Source organism: Trichechus manatus, unplaced genomic scaffold (genome assembly GCF_000243295.1).
Source record: "Trichechus manatus latirostris isolate Lorelei unplaced genomic scaffold, TriManLat1.0 scaffold00006, whole genome shotgun sequence".
Classification (NCBI taxonomy): domain Eukaryota; kingdom Metazoa; phylum Chordata; class Mammalia; order Sirenia; family Trichechidae; genus Trichechus; species Trichechus manatus.
Window position 1 is genome coordinate 7,188,148 of NW_004443942.1, and position 19,462 is coordinate 7,207,609.

A 19,462-nucleotide genomic window follows, 5' to 3' on the forward strand; every position below is an offset into this window, starting at 1 on the left:
CTGCTCCTGGTGCTGCTTTCTTGGTGGTATGAGGTCCCCTTGTCTCTGCTTGCTTCTCTCTTTTATATCTCAAAAGAGATTGACTTAAGACACAACCTAATGTTGTAGATTGAGTCCTGCCTCATTAACATAACTGCCTCTAATCCTGCCTCATTAACCTCACAGAGGCAGGATTTACAACACATAGGAAAATCACATCAGATAACAAAATGGTGGACAATCACACAATATCGGGAATCATGGCCTAGCCAAATTGACACATTTTTGGGGGACACAATTCAATCCGTAACACTGAGCCAATGCATCTTACCTTATGGTTTGAGCTCTGAATCAACTGAGAATTATCCACAGGGGCCAGGTGGGAATTTAATACAATTTAATTGGTGAAACTGTCTTGGACCCAAGACTAAAATGGTCTTTCCACTATTTCCCTTCCTGATCTGAATTTACCTACGCAGTCATAGGCATTATACCTATAGTGCATCCTGCCTGCCTGCTTTTTTTTACTGTAGGGGAAGAAGTAGAAAAGCTGGTCAAAATTAATCAAGCAGAGGAAAAACTGAAGCAACAGCCTGTGTGAGGGCCTTCGGCAGGAAACAGGTCACCAACAGACTGGTGGCCGTTGTAGAAGTTTCCAGAAGGTGAGGGATTCGCTATCCCTCATGTAATTGCTGAAGAGGAAGGCACTTGGGCAATTTCATCTGAAGAAAATCAAGCCCAGAGGGAACCTGAGAGTTGACCACAAACACTGAAGGGTAGAAGACACCTCCATTCTTTCATTTACTCTTTCATTCAACAAATACTTATTGAGTGCTGCTTTGTGCCAGGTACACTGCTCTGTGTGTTGGCAATATAGCAATAAATAGGTCATATCCCTCCCCTTGTGGAGCTTACATTCTCAGGAATGGGGTAGGTGGGGGAACACAAACAATAAAGTAAATAAATTAGCAAAATATAGGGTTTCCAAGGAGTGGCTGGTGGATTCAAACTGCCAACCTTTTGGTTAGCAGCCAAGCTCTTAATCACTATGCCACCAGTGTTCCATGTAGCACAGTAAAAGGTAATAAGTGATAAAGAGAAAAAAATAAAGCAAAAAAAGAGGCCTAGGGTGTGTTGGGGTACAATTTCAGAAAGGATGGTCAGGGCAGATGACATCTGAGTAAACATTTGGAGGAGATGGGGGAGGGGTGGATTCTGCACAGAGCATTCTGTACAGAGGGACCAGCAAGTGCAAGGACTTGAGGTGGTTGAGTGCCTTGTGGGTTTGAGGAATTGTGAGGAAGCCAGTGTGTGGGAGAGTAGTAGGAGATGAGGCCAGGCAGGTAATGGGGATGGTGGTGGGAAGAGGGGGAGGTAAGATCAAGTAGGACCTTGTGGGCCATTGCATTGGCTTAGGCACTTACTCAGTGAGATGGGAAGTCAGTGGAGGGCTTTGCACGTAAGAGAGACATTGTCTGATCTACCTTTTACGGCCTCGGTTGGGCTACTGTGTTAAGAATAGACTGAAGGGAAGCAAGGTGGAAACACAGACACATAATTTTATGTGATCCTGAGGAAGTAACTAGAGTCAGTGGCTGGAAGGGGCTGACTTTTCTACCTCCTACCTATGCAACCCTAACTAACTGACTGTCCACCAGTGAAACTGGCTGCCTCAGTCACCTTGGGAGTCACAGTCAGCAGCCTGTCATTAGATGTCCCAGCAGAAGACAGGGATGTCAATGCTGGGAAATTCCTACATCAAATATGGCACCAGACCTTACGACATCCCAGATTCCTTCCAATGCTGAGAGTCTATGATTCCATAGCATGATCACATTAATCTCCCCCAACTAGAATGTAAGCTCCATGAGGGCAAGGAGTGTTGTCTGTTCTGCTCACTGCTATAGTCCCAGTGCCTAGAACACTGCCTGGAATATAGCAGACATCAATAAATATTTATTGACTATATGAAAGTCTCTGTTAAACATATTGCAGGGCCTTGAACAAGGCATGTCTCTGTACCTCAGAGAATAAAATTAGATTGGATGGCATCTGATGATCTTTCCAACTATGCCAGTCTGCGGTCCCCATTTCAAACACTCAGCCATTTTTTCTAAAGGGCTTTGCAGGCTAAGGTGTGCATGAAGGTACTCTTATGGGGAGGAAAGGAAGAGATGGGGAAGGGCAAACCTGAACCAAGGAGAAGTGCATGGATAATCTTGGTGCCTGGGTATCAGGGCACCCTCTGAAAATGAATGTGAATCGTCTTCTTTGAGACTCATGGGGTTCTAATTCAGATAAGGGATGTTTCACTGGAAACCGAGGGTACAGGGCACTGAGGCTCCATCTCAAGCATGTTGCCTTTGCTTTGAGTGAATCAGCCTGGTCAACAAATGGCTCACAGGCCCCAGAAGGTCTCCTGGGAAAAACAGCATAAAGAGCAGCAGGGACTCCATTTAAGTGTATCAAAATACGTTTTTAATCTTGATGAAGTTCACAAATGACAAGGTTGACATTTCTTTAAACAAATAGTTCAGTCAAGGCACAGCATTACTATGTGTCCCCAGACGCCCAAGAGGCAGTGATTTCATGTCCTTCTGAGGTTTAGCAGAGCTGCCACATCAACAGAATGGCTGATGGGGGAGGGGGGCTGATTTGCTACTAGATAAGCCACTGAGACATGCTATCATATTTATTGGGCACAGAATCAAATATAAGAAAGATGCACAATAGATAACTGCAATGAGCTTATTTTGCATTTAGCTTTTGTTCCTTTCAAACAAAGAAGATAGTTTTCCGTATTCAGAGGGATACAAATACATCTATCTTCCATGGAGCCTTTCCTATAAGTTGCTTTCGTTGCAAATGAAGTTTTCAGCTTCATGGTGACCTAGCAGGGAAAAAAAAAAAAGCTAGCATTTATTTACTTGTCAGGCCCTTGACCTATATTATCTCATCTACTCTTTACCCTAATGCTAGGTGATAGGTGCCATTGTTGCCCTTGATTTACAGATGGGGGAAACTGAGGCTCAGGGAGGTTAAGGGAAAGCTCATGGTCCTATAGCTAGTAAGGGGCAAACACAGTTCTTGAACCTAAGTCTATGCTCTTAATTCAGAGGTACATGACATTGTAGTATATGGTCCAAAAAGACCGTGTCATTATTTTTCAAACTCAAATGCTAGAATCATTGAATTATAACTGCAGAAACATCATTTTAAATAAACCAGTTTAAATATAACCACCAACCAGTTGCCGTCAAGTTAATTCTGACTCATGGCAACCGAATGTGTATCAGAGTAGAACTGTGCTCAATAGGGTTTTCAATGGCTGATTTTTCAGAAGTGAATTGCCAGGCCTTTCTTCCGAGGCACCTCTGAGCAGACTCGAACTGCCAACCTTTTGGTTAGCAGTTTTAGTGTGTTAACCATTTGTACCACCCAGTGACTTCTTTAAATAATAAGATCTGTATTTTCTAGACTGATGACCTCAGTGCCACCAGGAGAGACTAGAAAAACAGAAAGAAGATAAACCCAAATTCTAGGGGTTTCAGATATTGGGACCCTCTTCAGTCATTGCATCTCACCTTCCTTAACACACACACACACATACACACAAACACGCTGGAGTAAGTACCTTCCCCATGAATTTTTTTTTAAACATATGGGCCCAGTGTGTGTTGACTAAAAAAAAACAAAACAAAACCCACTGCCATTGAGTCGATTCCAACTCACAGTGACCCTACAGGACAGAGTAGAACTGCCCCATAGGGTTTCCAAGGCTGTAATGTTTACAGAAGCAGACTGCCACATCTCTCTCCTGCAGAGCAGCTGGTGGGTCCGAACTGCCGACCTTTCAGTTAGCAGCTGAGTGCTTTAACCACTGCACCACCAGGGCTCCTTCATGTGTTGACTACACCCCTGCAATACCTTACCATCCATCCTCCTATTCAACAGTACAAGGCAGTCACCTTCTCCAAGGTGTCGCTCAGCTGCTCAGGCCTGAAGGTCCCTGCGGCGCCGGCCAAAGGCCTTGGAGCCCACGTCAGTGGGCACAAAGTTGCTCTTCACCATGCCCCCTGATCTGCTCAGCAAGCCTGCCAGCCGCTGGGTCACACAGGTGGCAGTGTTGCAGGCTCTCTTCTGGGCAGTGACACTGATTTGCAGGTCGGAGAAAGAAGAGAAGGTCTGTCAGTGAGAGGCTGGGGAAGGAGCCTGCCCCATGGGACCATCATGGTAAAGTTGCTGTTCTGAGAGGCACCAATTAACCTTAAGTGTTCCTCCTAAACACAGTTATCAAAGCAGAAAATCACAAGGGCCATTAGGGAAAACGCCAGGCTCCCTTCCCAGGGGTGCTAAAAAACCCAAAGGTGACTCTGGGTCACTGGCCATGGAATATAGAGCTATAAAATCCAATCTTTCCTGTATAAATGGACTAAAAATCAGCAAAGGCTTATCAGACCACCGCAAGTTATGGTAGCACACCCAACCCCCATTAAAGCTCACAAGAACTATTTAGAAGCCACTCCTCAGCCACAGGCACCAAATATCTCTTCTTAGGGAAATAAAACTTCCCCAGTCTTACCTGGAAGAGGATTAGAGTTTGGAACATCTAATCCCAGAAGTGCTTACCTGCTCCGTGGCATGCCTGTTCTGGCTGTTTGAGCTGGTTCACAGAGATCACCCACCAAACCCCGTGTCCAGCTACTTTGGGCCTAAGGCCACTTTTAAGCACAGGTCCTGGACACCATGAAGCCTGGGGCATGGGCCAGAGCAATGACCACCACAGCTCAGGTCTTTTAGAAAAATTGTTTTATTCCCCAAATGACCAGCATATTCAGAAGCAGAACTAGGAAGCTCTGTTATGAAGTGCTCTGAGAGGGCTGTCCTCTCTCTGATCTCTTCCTGGGTGATTTTCTTCCAGCCTGTGAGTCCTGCTCTCTGTCCCATCCAAGGCTCCAGACATGTTCTGCCACAAGGAAAGCCACAGGCACCAGCCCAAAAAGCAACCAGGGAGGAACCACATGCATCAAGTTATAGGAAGAAAGCAAGAAGGGGAAATTAGAAAAGGAGAGGGAGAGGTTTAGTTGGCATCCTGGGGCATGCCAAACGGAGAGTGGTGGTTTCTCTTCAAGTCACTGGCCATGTCCCTTTTCTTGCCAGGTGCTCCGACCCCAATTGCAGTTTGGGGAAATGTGTGAAACTTGTTCAGGTCCTGCAAGTATGTGCCCAGCATGCAGGTACTCAGACTACTGTACCGCTTAGTTCTGAGGCTGTCCAGGCTGCAGGGAAAAGACATGCCAGACAGTACCATGCACCATGCTCTGCCCCGTGGGCAGTCACGCGGAAGGTTAGACCAGGGAGGGGGCACCTCAGGCAGGGGCAGGAGGGGCAGGCAGGTGGGCAGCTCACACATCCTCCCTCAGGAGACTCAGAGATATAGCTGGCCAGGGCAGTGTGAGGAAGGGCTAGGGTGGGGAAAGAGTGACCTTTCCCCACATTCCACATGCTGGTCAGTCCTTCATGCTCTGCAGAGGGGGTTCTCAGGGTGGATAAAGGTGCAATGCATGCCTCTTCTGGGCAGTGCTGGGGCCAGGTCAGGGGGTGGTCTCTGCTCCAAGCTCAGGGTGTACCGGGAGGTGGAGTGAGGAAGGGTGCTCTTTCTGGCCCCGTGACAACATGCATGTCTCCATAGATGCTCCACAGAGAGCAGGCAGGCCCTTCATATTTAAAGACCCCAGACCTACCTCAGACACTGCTCTATGTGGCCCCACCCTCTGCAAGGCTTTGCCTTTACTTTGCAAATGTGGAGTGAAGGCTCCTTGCAGGTGTGAAAGAACAACATGCAGGTCAATCAAGTGGGGCCACATTTCTAAAAGCTCCTGAGATATACAGGGCCTCACACTTACCAGTCCTAACTCACCCAGTGCTGGGAGGTCTTCTCAATACGGCCAGACCAATTCCCAGAGTAAGTGATTCCACACTTTCCCAATTCACTTCCTAACAGCCTTTGGAAGTAGAACTTTTAATGTAGTCTAACCACAGTCCCTCCAGCTGCAGCTGGACCTTTGTCTTCAGTGGAGCCTGAGAACAGCTGGGCCTGGTAAACTCCTGCAGGGCTCCTAGCCAGGTGTGTTCCCTCCTATCTCTCAGGATCCAGCTCTCTGGGTGTGCCAGGAAAATAGGGAGGCCCTATCCTGGGTGGGGTCGGAGGCTTACCTGGAATCCTCTGTCTCCTGCTCCTGCTCCAGCTCACTGGCCTTTATCTGCACAAAGTCCTTCACTAGCGCAGCCAACAGGAGGCGCGCTTCCTCCTCACTGAGTGCAGTGAGGTCTGGGCTACTCTCTATGGCAGACCTGGGGAGAGGAAGCAAAGCCAGGGCAGGCCCTGAGACCCCTGCCTGCTGCCTCCCCTGGATAAACAACAATGAGGATATGGCTGCCTTGACTCCCAGGTGGACAGGGCCTGAGGCCAGTGTCCATCCAGGGATGCTGATTTACTGGGAGCCAGGCCCTGGTGTGGCCTCCAAGCAGTGGTGTGCTGGAGCCAGGTCATATCAGCTTGCAAAAGCTGATAAATTTTCAGATTTTTGCAAACTGAGTGTTAAACATAACCATCACAAATTAAATTATATAAGTGGACAACTAGTGCTGAAGCTGGAAAAGTTTTCTGTTTAATAAATACAATTTATATGAGGGTAAGAAATAGATTAACAGTAGTTCACATGTCAGATATAATAACAATATATTTATTAACAAAATAGCAAACTGGGATGCAATTTCATTTTTCAGATCATGGTCGAATTAGATAAATAAGTTGGCTACAGATAAAAGAGTTCAGTAAAAAGTAATGAAAGCATCTGTGAACCTCAATGGGCTGTATGAAATTTACAGTAAAATCGAACTGCCAACCTTTTGGTTAGCAGCCAAATGCTTAACCACTGTGCCACCACCAGGGCCCCAAAATTTACAATAAGGAGTATTATATATTTTATTAATATTTGTAAATTATATGCTAAACATCTTTATGTCAGAAAAGTTTATAATAAACTTGTATGCATGTATACATAGATACTTTTTCAGAGTCGGTTGTTAACCATTCAGCACACACTATAATTCTGAGGCGGGGAACTGTCTGATCCCAGGAGCAGTGGGAGTAGGGTGCGCTGCTGCAGCAGCGCTGTCTCTCACCTGAATGGCGCGGCCTGTAGGCTGCCAACCTGGTACAGGACCAAGAAGCTGAGAGCCAGGAAGGGGGAGGACTTCCAGAAACCCATGATGCCTCTCTGCAAGGGAAGAATGACGTCATCCGCCTGAACCAATTCAAAGCCCACCGACCTGGGCTTCAGTCCTGCTCCCGCCTCTAACTCCCCGGCTTCCTGGCTACAGCTGGTCACTTCATTTCTTTTCACCCGTGTTTCCTCAGCAGCTGGGTGGACCGCTGGAAGGTCTGGTGAGCCTGTGGTCCGCACGGTTTGGCAGAGGTGGAAGAGCTGTCCTACTGGAACAGCTGGGTTGGGAGGTCTCAGTTCTAATGCCCCCCCCCAAAAAAACCAGCCCCCTCCTCTCCTGCTGGGCAGGTTTCTGCTGAGGTCACTCCCAGAGCCCTCTGTCACAACAGCGGCTCCCATTAACGCCTGCCATATCAGGGTCTGAGAAACCCCCAGCTGTCCTCCCTGTGTGGGGCTTTTGCCTCAGTGCCGAGGAGGGTGGGGGGTGGGTGGGAGGAGTGTAGGTAGACGGAATCTCTCCGCTGAAGGAATCTCTAAGAAACTGAAGAGTCAGATTCTAGAGCTCAGCAGCTCCGACCTCTGGCAACTCAGTCGCCTGCAAGAACCAAACTTATTTTAAGTTGGGACCGGAGACTTCATTCTGCGCTTCCTGAGCTACTGGGGTTGCAGTTTAGGGCTAACTGTCCCTCGGTCGTTTCGCCCGTTTGCCACCCATTCGCGCTGGTCTAGGTTCTGAACCAATTTCCCGGGGACCACCAGGTACCAGATGTGATCCCAAGCGCACATTCTGGAAAGCTGCTCTTGCTACCTGCCCCACGTGCGGTGCTGGAGGGTGCCACAGGTCCCAAGATTGGCCTAGGCATGTGTGCAGCGGGAGAGAGCAAGACTGGGGCCCGCAGCCGTGTGCGGGAGCAGAGCAAGGATTGAGCCTGTCTAGTGCTACTTGGGGCAGGAGCCTAGGATGAACCCACCGGCCAACAGAGACTGATGAAGGATCCTAGACAGAAGGAAACAGATTGGCAGGAAGATAAACCAACAGATAGACTAATGCAGAGAGAGGAAGGGGAAAAGGGGGAGAGAGAAATAGGATGTGACACACCTGAGCGGAAATCTCGACGCTCACCTGGCGGCCGGTGGTTTGGAGCAGAGGCAGCGGCAGCGTCCAGCAAAGGCACTGCTGTGGAAGCGGTAGTGACGCTTGAGTTTGGCAGGGACTCCGATGTCTCCCAGCGCCAGAGGCTGCTCTTATTCTCGCGGCTGTCGGTCAGGGGCGGGGTACGCTGAGCACTGGGCAACCAATGGGCGGTGAAGTCCCGTGCCCGAGCTGGATTGCGTCACCCTCCACACTTCTAGAACCTGTAACACCCTTCAGGACGGCCCCACTCGGATTTGCATTGAGGTCATTGATGGAAGTGGGGGATGGTGGGGACCAACTAGAAACGCCCTAAAAGTGAGCGGGAATTTGAGCGCAGTTTGACATCACAGTAGATTTCACCTCGTCATTCCCACCAGGTTTTGAACACGCGTCCCACTCCATCCCGGCTTGTGTGGTTTTGGAGGGCAGGGTCCGAGAACTGCAGGGGTTCCTGCTTCCTCCTGAGTCTGACCCTAGCCTCCTAGGCTTGGAGAGTGAATGCGTGGCAGGGTGGATTCCCAGCCCAAGCATGGTGTCTGACTCCCGCAGCTGGAATCACCCACAAAGGGGCAGAGCTCGTACAAAGGAGATGGAGGTGGGAGCAATAACTTTGTCAAACGCGAGCTCAGTTCCAGCTGCGCCAATTCCAGGCTGTATGTTCTACGGACAAGTAACTTCGCAGAGCCTCAATGTAGTTCTTTGAAATTGGGACCATGTTGCCATCTTGTGAAAAATAGCCCAGAGCCTGGCCCCTACCTAGGTAGGGAATCTAGAATAGTTTTGTGGCCCACATAGTGGATTTCGTAAGATCTCGATCGATCCTTTCCTATACCCGCCTTGCGGGGCTGGGCAGTCCGGGGGTGCGGTCCAGATCAGTCATACGGGTGAGGAGACGGCCTATGGCCCCCTGAGCCTGAGGGAGATGGTGGAAGTCTCAGGTGCTGCCGAAACCTCGGTCCAGACCTCTCCTCCCCCTTTCTACCCCGCCATCCATCACCTTGCGCTCAATCTGCCTGCCTGAGCCATTTGTACAGCTGTCCCTTGTTTCCGGCTGCTATTTGCCAAGATGACCCAGTGGCGTTCGATTCTGGTCCCGCACCCATCCTCCGCACTTCGGTCCTGAACTAAAGAGCAGGGCTGGTTTGGCAGCGCTGAGAAGTCTCTGCCTAGATCAAAGCTCACAGTCACTCCCAGTCGTCTTCATCCACACACACACAAAGTCATTCGAAAACCCCACTGTCCTCAAGTCGATTCCGACTCAGATACCCTAATAGGGTTTCCAAGGCTATAAATCCCTACGGAAGGAGACTGCCCCATCCTTCTCCTCCGAAGCCGCTGCTGCCGACCTTTCAGTTAGCAGTCGATAGCTTTAACCAGTGTGCCACCAGGACTCCACACAAATTCATTACTGTCCCCAAACATGTGCCGACTCCGCAAAACACCAAAACAAACAGACGAACGTCCAAATTCGTTGCCGGTGGAAGTGATTCTGACTCATGGCAATCCCACGTGAGCGGAGTAGAATTATACTCTTTAGTGTTTTTGAAGACCGTGACCTTCCACGAAGCACTGGCAATCACAAAATAGACCCTAGCACATAGGTTCATCCGCATGGATTCACTCTCAAACGCACAGCAACCCAGCCTCCAAGTCTCTCACACAATCACATCCACACACCGGATAATGAGAACCTGTGCCCATCACACCCTCCCCCACTCTCGTGAATAGGCGTGCTTCTACGTTCGCGCTCAATTGTGCCCGGCCTCGAACCCTTTCTCACGCTGCCCAGCCGGGTCTCAGGAGCGTTCTGCCTGAGCGTTGGGCTCTGGAGCTGCGCAAAGGTCCCAAGTCCCGACTAAAGTACTTGCTGTCTGCAGCGGGTAGTGTGGGGAAAAAGCAGCTTCTCAGCCGGCTCTGAGAGTGCAGCACTGGCTTAGCAGCTGCAGCTCCAGACTCCGCCTGTGCGGGTACAGCGAGCGCAGCGGAGGCCTTCGAGGGGTGTGGGGGCGGGGGGAGGCAAGGACCTCGCTTTGTGATTTCCCAAGGCAGAGCAGAAACCAGCCCTGGGTTTGCTGTGAGTGAGCCACAGAATTCCAGGTACCCTCAGACAAGTCTGCACCCCAGTTGCCAGCAGCTTCGGCATTTCATGGGACACACCCTCGTAGCACTACACCTCTCCTCTCTTCCTTAGGTTGGTGGCCTCTGGTCTCGGAGAAGCAACAGCGACCCCTAACTTCCGAGTTTCCCTTATTCCGTTCTCCTCCTTTTTAACCCCTAGGGCGGCGCCGCAGTGCGGGACTAGAAGCTCAGGGTTGGCAAACCGCGTGTCTGAGGCTCGCTCTGGCTCCTGCCTCTCAGCAGGGCCTACGAGCAGGGTAGCTGCAGAACCCGAGCACTAGAAACGGCCCGAGAGGACGCGGGCGCGTCAGGCGCTGCGAGCCAGGCGTCTGACGGCGGATCCCCGGGACAATGCGCCTTGGAAACAGAAAACCTGCTCCCATCACATCCACCATCCAGGGATATCAGACCCAGTGTGGGGCTTTAGGGTTTTTCAGCAATTTCGCTTCAAGTCCCTGGTTCGGGCATTGCGTGCGGAGCTGCGTGAGGGAGTTGGCGAAGGCCGCCGTGTGGCCACTGCGTGGCGGCAGTGCATTGCCTGCAGCTATTTGGGGCACGCATTTGCGCCCAGATGCCACATGCTTTTGCAGAAATAATTTTCCCCGAGACTAAACGTTTCTCACCTATGGGCTCCCTGAAATCGTTAGTAAATATGAGGGTATGCGAATGTGCATTTTTCTGGGTGAGAACTCGTAGTTTTCACCAATGCAATCGGGGCTGCAAAATGGTTAAGAAACTACTACTCTAGAAGTAGATTTCGTGACCATGTCACTTTGTGGGCTCGGAACTCGCCCCTGACTGCCGTGTATGCGTCAGCCTTTAAAACAGACGCTAATTCCTCACCCTACAATCTTTGGCGGCGACAAACTGCGGGTGACCTGAATCTACACTCAGAGGGTACTAATGTAGCCCAGAGCAATTTCCGGCTTTATTTTAATGTCGGTCTTTCCAGCTAGGGAGGGACTGAGATTTAACTTATCCCTTAAACACTCTTTCAGCTTATAAGAAGTTCCTAGCGCTGCGCTGGGGGCCAAAGGTTCAGGGGCAAAAAATAGCCATTTTCATGGTCACTTAGCACCCTGCCAGGCATTGTACCAAAAAGAATTGGAAGACATTCAGCCATTTTGGGAAGTGGCATATGATCAAGAACCAATGGTACTGAAGGAAGAAGTCCAAGCTGCACTGAAGGCATTTGGTGAAAAACAAGGCTCCAGGAACTGACGGAATACAATTGAGATGGCTCAACAAACCGAAGCAGCGCTGAAAGCGCCCACTTGTCTATGCCAAGAAATTTGAAAGATAGCTAGCTGGCCAACCGACTGGAAAAGAATCATATTTGTGCCCATTCCAAAGAAAGGTGATCCAACAGAATGCAGAAATTATCAAACAATATCATCAATAGCACACAAAAGTAAAATTTTGCTGAAAGATCATTAAAAAACGCTTGTAGCAGTACATCAACAGAGAACTGCTAGAAATTCAAGCCAGATTCAGAAGAGGACATGGAACTAGGGCTATCATTGCTGATGTCAGATGAATCTTGGCTGAAAGCAGAGAATGCCAGAAATATGTTTAACCGTGTTTTATTGACTATGCAAAGGCATTTGACTGTGTGGATCATAACAAATTATGGGTAATATTGGGAAGAATGGGAATTCCAGAACACTTGACTGTGCTCATAAGCAATTGTACATAGACCAAGAGGCAGTCATTCGAACAGAACAAGAATAGAACAATTTTAAAGTGCATGGTTTAAAATCAGGAAAGGGGTGCATCAGAATTGTATCCGTTCACCATACCTATGCAATCTGTATGCTGAGCAAATAATCTGAGAAGCTGCACTATATGAAGAAGAACCTGGCATCAGGATTAGAGGAAGCCTAATTAATAACCTGCAATATGCAGATGACACAACCTTGCTTGCTGAAAGTGAAGAGGACTTGAAGCACTTACTAATGAAGGTCAAAGACTACAGCTTTCAGTATGGATTACACCTCTACATAAAATAAAATTCCTCACAACTGGACCAATAAGCAACATTATGATAAGCAGAGAAAATAGTGAAGTAGTCAAGATTTCATTTTACTTGGATCCACAATCAATGCCCATGGAAGCAGTAGTCAAGAAATCAAATGACGTATTGCATTGGGCAAATCTTCTGCAAAAGACTTCTTTGAAGTGTTAAAAAGAAAAGATAGCACTTTGAAGACTAAGGTGTGCCTGACTCAAGCCATGGTATTTTCAATTGCCTCATATGCATGTGAAAGCCGGACAATGAATAATGAAGACTAAAGAAGAATTGATGCATTTGAAATATGGTGTTGGCGAAGAACATTGAATATACCCTGGACTGTCAGAAGAACTGAACAAATCTGTCCTGGAAGAAGTACAGCCAGAATGCTCCTTAGAAGCGAGGATGGTGAGATTTTGTCTCACTTACTTTGGACATGTTATCAGGAGCAACCAGTCCCCGGAGAGGGACATCATGCTTGGAGATGACGTAAAGGGTCAGTGAAGAAGAGGAACACCCTCAAAGAGATGGGTTACACACTGGCTGCAACAATGGGCTCAAGCGTAGCAACGATTGTGAGGATGGCGCGGGACGCGGCAGTGTTTCATTCTCTCGTATATAGGGTCACTATGAGTTAGAATGACTTGAGGGCACCTAACAACAATAACAAAAACATTTCATGATCACTTAGCACCCCGCCAGGCACATTAGTAGGCATTCCGCCAATGTTTGTTAAACGAATGGAAATTAATTCATTCGGGAGAATTTACCAGTCGGTCTCACTGCTGTTACAAGGTTCTAATCCCCGTCGACAGAAAATTCGTACTTGGTTCAGTAGCGCAGGCATTTCTGTTTAGATTCCGAAATTGGGAGCGCAAACATTTCAGTCAGACTCTTCATTTTTTTTTTTTTTTTTTGGCACACCAAATCGATTCTCTGATAGAAGTTTCCGGAAATGAGGCAGGGACGTTTCCCGTAGGGTTCCTCCTAAAGGCTGGGGTATCCTGGAGCGAAATGCAAAACTGTTCTCCACTCAGCCCATCCCTGAGATTTCGTCCCGCCATCCCTGGAACGGCTCTGAGCTTCAGGACCAAACCAAGCATGATTTAGCGAAAAACGCCAAGGAACATACTAATTTTTAAATAGTCACTTGACTATTTGACCTTTGGTTTTACCATCTTATTTCATAACTTTTAAATCTGGATATCAAGGTCAGTTTTGAAACAACCTAGTTTGAAAAAAAATTTTTTTTTTTACAACACACCCATAAATTATAACTGTAATGTATATTTCAATTTGTTTAAATCAGATTCCTGTACTCTTTGATTAAAAAACAAACATAAAGATGATTTATCTGGGCATGTCAGACCCAAATTTGTTTGAAATTTTTTATGTAAATTAAAAGGGTTACGTCTAAAAGCTTACTTCTTTAATTTGGCAAGGCAATTGTGAAGCAAACAAACAGCAACAAAAAAGCCCCCAAAGAACAAACAAAAAAAGCACTTTCAAAATTCAGAGCTCAATTTAAATTTATTGCTGGTATACAATTTAGGTATTATATAGACTCAACAACAACAGGGTAATCATTACAACAAGGGCAACAATAATCCAAACCTGTTCTCTTCAACCTGGCAGAAATTTTGGGCTGTCAAATGAACTGCTGAATCTCAAATGTAAATTGAACTATTTAAAGAAGGACAGAAACCAAAGCTTTCCATCAGTGAGTTACTGAAGAACATGGGAAGAGAAATGATGCTCTGAATCATTTCCCTAAAACATTTTTGAGCCCAATAAAGCCCCTACTGGGGGAGGAGCAGACAGAAAAATTCGTTGCTGGTGGAGTCTATTCTGACTCATAGCGACCCTACAGGACAGAGTAGAACTGCCCCATAGGGCTTCCAAGGAGCGGCTGGTGGATTCCGAGACAGAAGTGGCTGCCAAATAGACAGCAGGAGGAGAACACTAGTGGGGATTTTGCTAAGTCCTTTGGAAGAGGTGGATCTCTATAAACACCGGGGGAGGAGGAATGTTTTATAATAACTTAGATATAAAATTATCTGAAAGATGTTGTTATGTGCAGTGAATGTGAAAAGTTATATAAACCATATTGACACAAAACAAAGCAAAAAATAATGATAAACATTAAAACGACCAACAATTAAGTTCCAAATGTGTGCCAGACACTATCTATATATCTCATGCTCTTATTAGTTTATTGAGATGGGTATTATTGTCTTCATTTTATAGACAAAGAAATAATAAAGAGTATTTGGCTGAGATTAATTAATAATGTTCTTTCCCAGGCTCTTTCTGCGGTCCTGAAATGCCAGAACACAGCTTATCTGTCTGCCACATCAGGTAAGAGGTCTGGTCCTCTGGTTCCAGGCACTGACTTGGAGGAAGATATGGGCATGTCTGCCTGCCTCAAGACTAATGTGATTTGTAGTGAGAGGCCCAATGACCAAGCATAAATCATTTGCAATTCCTGGACCAACATTTGAGAGACGGACAGTTTTGCAGCAGGAAAATAAATGCTTGTGCTGCCACTTAAGATAAGTAAATTGCTGAAGAATGAAACCCAAATCTGATTCATAGCAATATTCATAAAACAAAAATTAAAAATCCTTCGATGTTGTAACAAACAAAAATCCAAATGACTTGATTTCCTATATTTCACGTTATGTGTTGCTTTTCTGAAACTGTAGTTGATTTTATAGAGTGTTTTGTTTTGCTAGTGGATGCAGCAAGGGGTTAGTGGCAAGAGTGCCTAGAGTCAGGATATAGTGCTCTAATTTCTACTCCTAATTCAATGGGTGTAAACTCGAGAAAATCGTTTGAGAATCTGTTCCGTATTTGTCAAATGAGTCTGTTGGATTGAGAGAGTCCTAATTCCCTTCCATTTCAGACATTCTATAAGTGTGCTGTCTTTACAGTACTTTTTTATTATAACACCAGCTTAGTCACTGTTTGGCTTCCTCCGTGTGCCCCGGTAAGTACTATTAGTCTTACTGAGAGTATAGCTGAAGGGGTCAACATGAAGGAGGAAGGATATCAAGTGACACAATCAGAAAAGATACTGCTCCCCTCCCACCACACACACTCACACACATACACACACACACACACATTTAAATATAATGAACGAGTGATTTTCAGAATAGACAGGAGGAATGATTTTCCTCGGTCCTTGTTCTTGGAAATGTAACACCCCCTTCCCTGCCCCCACCTTTCTCTCAGAGCAGAGCTAACCCCTGAACAGAGGACTGCTCTTCCCAACCCCAAAGGCCCCTTCTTTACTGTAAGCACCAGGAGATGTCCCTTCCAAGGTCCACAGCCTATTTTTAGGGTGGCTTCAGCTGCCAGGGCAAGAGCTGAGTATGGTGGCTGAGGACCAGGCTGGTCACTCTGAGAGGTGGACATGCTTGGTGGGTGATGTCAAGGAATTACTCAGGTTGGGTTCCTCCGAGATGATTAAAATTCTTCCTTGGCTCAGAGTCATAGGATTCAGAATGACTCTCTCCTCCCTGTCTGAGAGCACTGTCCCATGAAACAAGAGAGGTAGAAATAGGAACCTTCCCACTGTACCAGAAAGCTCATTAAAGATGACTCCTTTATGGGCACTGTCCGGGAATAATAGGTTGCATATGAGGGCATTTCTCATATAACAGGAGTCTACCTGGGATTGTGAAGAGTATAGTTTGGAGTCCCATGTGACTGGATTTGAGTTTTGGCTCTACCATCCACTTATTGTCCTTGAACAGATAATAATCTCTCTAAGCCACAGTTCTCAATCTGCGAAATGGGGATAATAATAACTACCTGCTAGGATTAAAGGTATTTTGTTACCTGACACATTGCTTGGCATGGAGTTGGCACTAAAGCGGGGTGGCTATTAATGTTATGACGAAAGCTTACCCCTTCAAGTGCCAAATTACGTCAGCTTAATAAGGTGAATTAGATAAGATCATTATATACTCCTCTGTCTTCTTAAAAAGATGGCAATCTGTAAGTGTTTAATTCTCAAAATAAAACCAATCACAAGACTACAGCAGAATGAATTTACCATCCCCAACCCTGTCAGATCCAGGCCTGGCCATGTTGCAGTCTCATTGCCCAGCAGTATTAATGACAATATATATTAAACACCTGGCACATTGCCTGGCATGGAACAGACACTCAGTAGTGATGGCTATTATTACCATTATAATGAAAGCTCACCCCTTCAAGCGCAAAATTATATCACCAAATATGGACAATCAGATACAATACATTGCATACTCATCTGCCTTCTTAAAAAGAATAAACTGAATATAATTTCAACCCTTTGTCGATGATTCATTGTCACCATCATAACAATATCAATTAATGTTTTGAGCACTAATCCAGTGCTGCCTTCAGGGACTGTAAGATGTGCAGAGCTAATAGCCCTGAACAAGGTAATACCAGTCTATCTTTCCTTTTGAGGTCAAATACATGTATTTTATAGATATTCTATTCCTTTCTTCCCATCAAGTTGTCAAGTATCACTTCTTGCTTGCGTCACTGTAACTGTCTTTAGCAACAACCCCCCCACTTCCGTTTTAATTTGGTACCCAGGGACACAACAAAACAACAGGAACCAAAATGTAAGCTTGTTAGAATGGTGTCTTAGTCATCCAGTGCTGCTATAACAGAAATACCACAAGTGGATGGCTTTAACAAAGAGAAATTTATTCTCTCACAGTCTAGGAGGTTAGAAGTCCGAATTCAGGGAACCAGCTCCAGGGGAAGGCTTTCTCTCTCTGTTGGCTCTGGGGGAAAGCCCTTGTTATCAATCTTTCCCTGCTCGAGGAGCTTCTCAGCACAGGGATCCTGAGTCCAAAGGACATGATCTGCTCCTGGTGTTACTTTCTTGGTGGTATGAGGTCCCCCTGTTTCTCTCTTCACGTCTCTCTTTTATATCTCAAAAGAGATTGATATAAAACACAGTCTAATTTTGTAGACTGAGTCCTGCCTCATTAACGTAACTGCTGATAATCCCACCTCATCAACATCATAGAGATGGGATTTACTACACATAGGAAAATCACATCAGATGGCAAAATGGTAGACAATCACACAATATTGGGAATCATGGCCTAGCTAAGTTGACAGACATTTTCGGGGGACACAATTCAATCCATGACAAATAGTATGGGAACAAAGAGTCTATAGGCGTTGAGGAGAACTTGTAAATACTGGTTGTATTAGTTTCCTAGGGATACCATAATAAAGTACCACTAACTCGCTAGCTCAAAACAGAAATGTGTTGTGTTACAGTTCTAGAGGCTAGAAATCTGAATTCAGGGATCAGCAAGGCCATGTTCTCTCTGAAGACTGTAGGCAAAAATCCTTCCTTGCCTCTTCCTGTGTCTGGTAGCCCCAAGCATTCTTTGGTTTGTGGCAGCTAACTCAAGTCTCTGCCTCTGTCATCACATGCTGTCTTTCCTCTATCTCTGTTCTTTCTTCCTCTTTTATAAGGACACCACTCAGATTGGATAGAATGCCCAGGGCTACTGAAAAGGAAGGAATCAACACAGTTGAGACCATGATTTAGACTTTTAGCTATGAGAAAATACATTTCTGTCCTTTAAAGCCACCCACCTGTGGTATTTAGGTAACAAAAACAAGGTAACTAAGACAAGCACCTACAAATACTATTCACAGAAAACCTCCTGTTGAAATGAAACTGTGAAGATCAGGTTGCCAGGCAAAAAACCCCCAACCTGCTGCCATCAAGTCAATTCCGACTACCCTATAGGACAGAGTAGAAATGCCTCAGAATTTCCAAGGAGCTCCTGGTGGATTTGAACTACACCATTTGGTTTGCAGCCGAACTCTTAACCACTGTCCCAGAATGGCTGTTTTCTCTTATTTCCTGCTTTGCCTTTTGATAAGCCTGGGAATGACTTGCTCTTTTTACCCTTGTCTCAGAATTTCAGTTTTCATTGACCAAAACAGGGCTTTCTCCTCTCTCTGGAGGAATCTAGAGATGCCAGGCTCCTTCAGGCCATGAGAGGGAGGTTATTGAAAAATTTTATTTTATTCCTACTTCTGTTGTATATGTTGAGCATTAAATGTCTAGACTAGCCCCTGGCATTTACTTTTCTTCTCTGCAGTCCTACTAGATGTGGGGGTAAAGTTAGATAATATATACTCATTAAACCATATATAGGTTATATTAGGCAAGTCATTCTACTGATTGAGGCCACTGCTTATCTATCTAGAAAATAGCAACATTTTTTTTCCTTTCTTTTCTCTTTCTTTTTTTTATTGTACTTTAGATGAAGGTTTACGGAACAAATAGTTTCTCATTAAAAATTTAGTACACATATTGTTTTATGACAATGGTTAACCACCCCACAACATGTCAACACTGTCCCTTCTCAACCTTGGGTTCCCTATTACCAGCTTTCCTGTCCCCCGCCCCCACCTTCTAGTCCTTGTCCCTGGACTGTTGTGCCCCATTAGTCTCGTTTTGTTTCATGGGGCTGTCTAATATTTGGCTTAACAGTGAATCTCGGGAATGACTTCATTACTGAGCTAAAAGGGTGTCCATGCCATACTCTCGGGGTTTCTCAAGTCTTTCAGGCCAGTAAATCTGGTCTTTTTTTGTGTTAGAATTTTGTTCTACATTTTTCTCCAGCTCTGTCGGGGACCCTCTGTTGTGATCCCGGTCAGAGCAGTCAGTGGTGGTAGCCTGGCACCATCTAGTTGTACTGGACTCAGTCTGGTAAAGGCCGTGGTAGTTGTGGTCCGTTAGTCCTTTGGACTAAACTTTTCCTTGTATCTTGTTTTCTTCATTCTCCCTTGCTCCCGAAGGAGTGAGACTAGTGGAGTATCTTAGATGGCTTCTCACAGGCTTTTAACCCCAGGCGCTACTTACCAAGGTAGAATGTAGAACATTTTCTTTATAAACTATGTTATGCCAATTGAGCTAGATGTTCCCTGAGACCATGGTCCCCACAGTCC

The 19,462-nt window shown here is 46.2% G+C and overlaps 1 protein-coding gene across 2 annotated transcripts; it reads right to left on the reverse strand.

The window, feature by feature from the left end:
• Positions 1-3,972: 3,972 nt before the first annotated feature.
• On the reverse strand, positions 3,973-7,253 carry LOC101356272 (calcitonin gene-related peptide 2). 2 transcript variants are annotated; one of them, XM_012557353.1, is made up of 3 exons: positions 7,168-7,253; positions 6,196-6,333; positions 3,973-4,132 (listed from the first exon to the last, which is right to left on the reverse strand). In XM_012557353.1, the coding sequence occupies exons 1-3, from the start codon at positions 7,251-7,253 to the stop codon at positions 3,973-3,975; spliced, it is 384 nt and encodes a 127-aa protein (XP_012412807.1). The 2 variants fall into 2 exon arrangements, with proteins under 2 accessions (XP_012412807.1, XP_004369729.1); XM_004369672.1 differs by lacking the exon at positions 3,973-4,132 and adding an exon at positions 5,060-5,258.
• Between the last annotated feature and the right edge of the window lie 12,209 nt (positions 7,254-19,462).

Bases quoted from the DNA above. Each gene is read 5' to 3' on its own strand.
- LOC101356272 (XM_004369672.1), bottom strand. From the start codon at position 7,253: ATGGGTTTCTGGAAGTCCTCCCCCTTCCTGGCTCTCAGCTTCTTGGTC. The intron at 6,334-7,167 runs GTGAGAGACAGC...TCCTCTCCCCAG, and splicing joins CTACAGGCCGCGCCATTCAG to GTCTGCCATAGAGAGTAGCC. The intron at 5,259-6,195 runs GTAAGCCTCCGA...TTTTCCCTGCAG, and splicing joins CAGGAGACAGAGGATTCCAG to CCTGGACAGCCTCAGAACTA.